Below are 6,974 nucleotides of genomic sequence, written 5' to 3'. Positions count from 1 at the left end.
AGGGAAAAACATCCAGTATGCGGCAGTCCTGTGGGCGAAAATGCCTTGTTGATGCTAGAGGTCAGAGGAGAATGACGCCGACTGATTCAAGCTGATAGAAGAGCAACTTTGACTGAAATAACCACTCGTTACAACCGAGGTATGCAGCAAAGCATTTGTGAAGCCACAACATGCACAACCTTGAGGCGGATGGGCTACAACAGCAGAAGACCCCACCGGGTACCACTCATCTCCACTACAAATAGGAAAAAGAGGCTACAATTTGCACGAGCTCACCAAAATTGCACGGTTGAAGACTGGAAAAATGTTGCCTGGTCTGATGAGTCTCGATTTCTGTTGAGACATTCAGATGGTAGAGTCAGAATTTGGCGTAAACAGAATGAGAACATGGATCCATCATGCCTTGTTACCACTGTGCAGGCTGCTGGTGGTGGTGTAATGGTGTGGGGGATGTTTTCTTGGCACACTTTAGGCCCCTTAGTGCCAATTGGGCATCGTTTAAATGCCACGGCCTACCTGAGCATTGTTTCTGACCATGTCCATCCCTTTATGACCACCATGTACCCATCCTCTGATGGCTACTTCCAGCAGGATAATGCACCATGTTACAAAGCTCGAATCATTTCAAATTGGTTTCTTGAACATGACAATGAGTTCACTGTACTAAAATGGCCCCCACAGTCACCAGATCTCAACCCAATAGAGCATCTTTGGGATGTGGTGGAACAGGAGCTTCGTGCCCTGGATGTGCATCCCACAAATCTCCATCAACTGCAAGATGCTATCCTATCAATATGGGCCAACATTTCTAAAGAATGCTTTCAGCACCTTGTTGAATCAATGCCACGTAGAATTAAGGCAGTTCTGAAGGCGAAAGGGGGTCAAACACAGTATTAGTATGGTGTTCCTAATAATCCTTTAGGTGAGTGTATATATATATATATATATATATATATATATATATATATATATATTTATGACATTTGTTTTAAAAAATGTACTGTCCCTCTATATTTAACAAACACGTAAATTGTAAGAATATTAGTAGGTACTGATGAATAAACAGCCTGTAAGGTAAGGCTATAAAGTAGCAGTTCCAAACAAGTTTTTGTTAATATAATTAAGTTTGTATGAGCCACCACAGTCATTTAAACATATACAAAATAACACAAAGTGATAATGGTATTTCTGGGTTATGGAAACAACACATGGGTCCCATGACCAAACCAGTTGAGAACCACTGCCTTAGTATATAGGCTAGTTTTTATTGCGTTTTTTTTTTTTTTTTTTACAAGATTAAAGGATGTTTATATGGTAAACCACAGCATATGAGCGTGCCAATATACAGCCATATCTCATGTTTAACCACTATGGAGACATCAGAGCCAGCGGCAAATTCCAGAAGATCTGGCCGAGGTGAAGCGCTCTCAGCCGGTTCATGAGCGCTGAATGGCCGCTGATGCCCTGGAGCTCATATCTCTGAAAACGAAGCAAATTTTCAAATAGTCGCCATCTTTAATAACTAACAGCATATTTGAAGTCTAAATAACTACATTCTCGTCTAAAAACAGTATTACTTTTTTTACATTTTAGTGGATTTGGGCATCCGTCATATGACACTGTGAGAATTACTGCAAGCGGAGTGATACAAACAGTGAAACAGGTGGAGTTATGCTGCCTTCACGTGCTATCGGAATTATCGTAAATACGAGTTTCCTAATCGGAAATTGGACGTGAACGGCCTCTCAAGTCGTATTTACTACTGGGAAATTCAGAAAGAATTTTGATACCAGAGTTTCCGAGTTGGGCGGATCATAAATTTTAAACATGGTGGAGGGGACAACCATTGCTGCTGTCAATGCTGTTCTCACAACAATTACATCCCTTTGTCTTGTCGATAAAGTAGTGTATTTATTGGCTAGATATGAACGATCATTGAAACCATTTTGTATGTTTTATAAGCAGTGAAATAAGCATGCATTTGACAAATTCTAGAATTGTCAGCAAACTGCATGTTTAGCACAGTGAATGTTTATATGATTGCCAACCAATGGGATGCTACATTTTATTCTTTCTGACATTAAAGCACTTGAACACGACAAGCTCGTAATCACAACTTCATAAGTGGGAAATAGGAAATTTCGGATAGCACATGAAGGCAGCATTAAGATATCGCTTGAACATTGCACTTTTATCAGCCAATCAGATTGAAGGACGAGAATCTTTGTCTGTATGCAGTTTACATTTATGACTCAGAAGATTGGTTAAAAGAGTAACCTGCCCAGCAGAAAATATCCTGATTTAAAGGCCCCATTTAGGCTACATTAAACCCAATTCTGACTTTTTCTTCCCATGTGGCACAGACCGAATATGACAACATATAAACAGGAATAAAGCACATTGATTCCAATATTGTCAGATTATTCATTTTGGGTAAACAAAAGCTTGTATTATCCTGTTTTTCCCCGCGCTCATTACAAATCGCACTTTCCGGGTCAGTACGTATACCTTGAGTTGTTTTGCCAAGCTGGTCATCTAAAACACTGGATTTAGTCAACAAAGAATCGAAATGATCCTCAATGCTAATGGATAGAGTTCGTAAGGTATTAGATCAACCTCATTTTAACAAAATGTTCTATTTTAACCCAAAACATTTCAATTGAACAAATAATGAGCAGATTATCATATAACAGACTTTTTAACAGTTTGATTAAATTGGTGAAACCACTGAATTTTGTTCTGAATGCATCAGCAGCGTGTCGGCTGGTTTTTTTTGTGTTGCGTGTGTGTTCATGTCATCCTCGCACCTGCTCCAAACTCCACCAGGACGCTACAACATCTCATTATCAGGCCGTTTTAAACCAAACTCTCCTGCTTTCACTTCTGTTTTAATTAGAGAGGCTTTTTCAGAGGTCACATGAAATGAGCTTTTAATTAATGTCAGCCATCAGTTGATTTCCTCTTTATTGAAGCCGTCTCTCTGGATACATCTTTGTAGTTAATTGGATCAGAGAAGCACTCACAAATACACATACAAATCACTGTCAAAAGTTTGCGGTGGAAGAAAGTTTGTCAAACAAAAAGAAACTAACAAATATTTGAAAAGACGGCACGCTTGACTGCCAGCAGTGTATTCAGTCAGCACCTTTGTTGCATCCACGTTTAATTAATAAAGAGCCATTAAGCGCTCGTTAACAAAGGGGATAATATACAGCCCCAGATGGCGAGGGGGAGCGAATAAAATGAGAGAATGAGAAAGGAGAGACGACCAATTGCTAGTTTAACAATATAAATGAAAATACAAAAAAGCCCAATCATGAAACTGTAAGAGCAGGAGTAGCTGAAAAGACTGACTAACTCAGTAAGACACGGACAGGAGATGTTAGTCAAACCTCAAGGTACTTCTCTGAAAGTTTAGCCTTGGGTAACCTGACAAAATCATCCCTAATAAGTTGAATATAGCATCACAGTGGCCCTTATCTGTTTTCTTTACAGTTTGATACCAGAATGTCTTTGTGCTGTGGCTTGTATATGGCCACACTAGGCTTGGGATCATAGATGGGAAATTACTTTAAATCTGGGCATATATTATATTCATTAATTAACTCATTTTATATAATGAATAAACAGACTAATTAATAATGAATTAATTAAATATATTATGTATACTTTCCAGCAATGTACGCAGGTCAAACTGTGACATTTGGATTCTTTATTGTTCACTTAATTTGATCAAAGCTCATCAAACAATATGAGCGAAATATTTCGCTTCATGCTCAGTGAGTAATAGCTTTTCATCTCTATATCTCTACATCCATCCATCCATCCCTACCTCTCTCTGTCTATATGTATGTATATTTGTGTGTGAGTATGTATAGGAGATGGAAAGCTATTTACTCACTGAGCATGAACTAAAGGTTTTCTTATGGGTTTTTTCTTTTACCCAAATTCTCTCCACAATATTCTACATAAAATAATTTACATATTGTAAAAGTTTTGACAGGAGGACAGCATGACCAAGTCACACAGATGATGAGCAAATAAAAGAAATAACTGCAGTAATGGCAACAATAAAACGGCTGGAATAAATTCAAGACTGTCAGGTCTATTATTCCAGGCAGAAAAAGTTCATAAAACTAAAACTGAAAACGAAAACAAAATATTAGTACAAGGAATCAAGCATCTAGGTTTTGTAACTTTATTTTTTTTCATCCTCCACCTTAAAACTCAACTTGTTAAGGAGACAAAGAGAGTAATTTAAATCGATCTTAAAGTGCTGCAATTACAGAACCCCAGGCTGCAATTCTATAAGAGGGAAATGGATTTCTCTGCCCATCTGTGCTATATGGCCAAACCATGAGACCTAAATATAAAGCACTGACTACATAACAAAATCAACCACCTGAGAGCGCTTTCGGCCAACATTTTCCCTTAAGCTTTGTTGTAAAACATATCCATCGTTGTCTTTTATGGCTCGCCGCAATAATGCAGCACAGACTCCACGAGACGAGCCTCTTTGTGAAATTTTACAGTGACAGAAGGCAATTTTAGACGACAATACCTCCTAAAGCTCAAGGACACCGGCAGACTGAGGCCTATTTCTCAGGCAAGTTTTCAGGGAACTTCCACCTGACCTTGAGAAGTACTGAAAGGTATTAAACTCCCACAGAAGAGCTCTAGATGTCCATTTTAGACTCCCACCATAACATACTGAACTGGCAGCACATAATGAGTGAATAGCCCATGCGTCTGACAACCCAAATACAATAGCGACACGCCATCCACAAGCACATTGCTGGTTTATGAACTAATAAATTTGTGGCTGTTACCACTAAACGACACAATAAATAACCAATATTCCTGAACGGATGACTTGACCTTACTGTCCAGGGAGGAAATTGTGCTTTTCACGAAGAGGCTGGCGATCAGTTTCACGCTAAACTCAAAAGACAGATTCCCAAAGTGGCAATTACCGTTTTGACATCCGTTCTGAGAGAAAAAAAGTGATTGTAATTCTTTCAAAACTCCAAGTAAACAATTACAAGGGTGTATAAAAGAAGATAGCTTTTTAAAATGCAGTTTACATAATGAGAACAGGATACAGAATAGCTTTCGAACCACTATATGACAGCTAGCTGACTTTACAGTCAGCACCATCTTAAGGGTTTTCAGCTCATCTAGGCTATATTTATACAAGAAAGCGGCACTAATTTTGGTCATTACATTTACTCTCTCCGACACTCGCATTAGGTGACCTCTGAATTATACAATGACGCCACAAGAGCATATTCTAAAACGACTCCAACTCCACAGTCTAATCCATCAACACACTTGTATTTGACACGGTGAAGGAAGAGCTTGAAATAGGCAATTATTGAACCATCTCCTCGATTTATACCCATCTGCACTTCACCTTCACATGTTGGTGGGTACGTGCAGCACAACATGGCATCGCTTGGTCAAAAATCAACACTTTGTAGGCTGCGCAGGATTTCGGGATTCTAGTGGTTGCAGAATCATTTGACTACGAGGCTGAAGAGTGAGAAGTGAGGTACGTAAGGCAGAATGAAAAAGTACAAGACAAGGAGAAAGTGAGACAGAGGTCTGTTGCTCGAGGCACTTGATCCGATCCGGGTGTCCTCTCGGATCGCCTGACAGATAATCCATTAAATGTTCCAACCCGCTGACAGCGATGGATTTCTGAAAACGCCTGTGAACACACACTCACACACGCTCTAATGCTGTAATTATTACTAGTGGTTTAAAAACACATTTTTCTTATAGTACTGAAATTATTGTGATGTTCAATCAAAAAATAAAAATAAAGCAAAAGACAGAAGTAAAGAGAAAAGTTTTATTTTCAACATTGTTGACTCATTTTTAAATATACATTAACTTTGAAAATATATTCGAGATTACAAAAAGCTAATTACATTTATTGTGGACTTTTTATATAACAGGCACAGTATAAAAACTATACCACTTTATGACTATTTAAAAAGAATAAACTATATGCAAGTGAATATACATTATGAAGCATATCTTTTTTTTTTTTTACATGTAATAGGGAAACTTTTTCAATATTGAATTTACTGTCCAATAACACATTTTCAGAAATAGACAAACAATACTTAATCTCTAGTTTTAGATTTTATACCCACAAAAAAATCTCATCACACTCTTCTAAACAAAATAAACTTAATTCAGACTGGGATGGTGATATCATATGGAGATTAAGAAATCAATATCAGATTTGGGATATATTTCACAGTTCAATCTAAAAAAAAAATGAGGCTATTCCACCATATGACACTTTTACATTTCATGGTTTACTTAAGGCGATAAAGATTTACTATTGAGATTAATCTGGAACGCAATTAACTATTTAAGTTTAATTTGAAAATATAAATCCATACTTATGATCAATAAAAGGAAACTTTCCATAAAAAGGCAATGGATATAACGGAGTTATTGATTGAGCTATAGAAATGGCTGCTTTCAGACAACAAAGAGGTTAACTCCAAGAAAAACCATGTTTCCCAAGACTGCCTCACATTTAAGACCCTTTGAGAAGTTGGGGCCTGTGAAGAGGGCCTCAAATACAGTGTTGTCCCTGGAAAAACTAGACAAGATGCCCAGCGACTCTAGCAGGCTGGTACTGTGTGTAGCTGTGGTTCAGCAGGCAGATGAGAAAGGCATGTGTGTGTGAATTAAGTGTGTAAGGCTCTGTTTGTTTATGTCAAAGGGATTCTGGCCACAGCTCTATTGGTTTGTGTATACTGTAATAATGGTGTGTATGCATATGCATTTATTTCTTGGCAATGGCAGCAACAGCTTTCTTGGCGGCATCATCGAGGTCAATGGCAGAGGTGATGGGCAGCCCGCTCTCAGACAGGATACGCTTTGCCTCCTGAACATTGGTTCCTGAATATCAAAACATAAAACAATAGCAAAGATACTTTGGTTAATGGGAG

General features: G+C 38.1%; 1 protein-coding gene across 1 annotated transcript in view; it reads right to left on the bottom strand.

The window, feature by feature from the left end:
- Positions 1–5,841: 5,841 nt before the first annotated feature.
- LOC306855419 (succinate--CoA ligase [GDP-forming] subunit beta, mitochondrial) overlaps positions 5,842–6,974 on the bottom strand; it is a 116,597-nt gene continuing 115,464 nt past the window's right edge. Inside the window, exon 11 of the mRNA XM_079394129.1 lies at positions 5,842–6,924. Within this exon, the coding sequence (XP_079250255.1) occupies positions 6,809–6,924 (116 nt within the window). The 3' untranslated portion in view covers positions 5,842–6,808. The remainder of the gene's footprint in view (positions 6,925–6,974) is intronic.

The sequence above is a fragment of the Barbus barbus genome (genome assembly GCF_936440315.1).
Source record: "Barbus barbus genome assembly, chromosome: 35".
Taxonomy (NCBI): Eukaryota; Metazoa; Chordata; class Actinopteri; order Cypriniformes; family Cyprinidae; genus Barbus; species Barbus barbus.
Note: the sequence above shows the minus strand (reverse complement) of the source record. Positions and strands in the feature narration are given on the sequence as shown.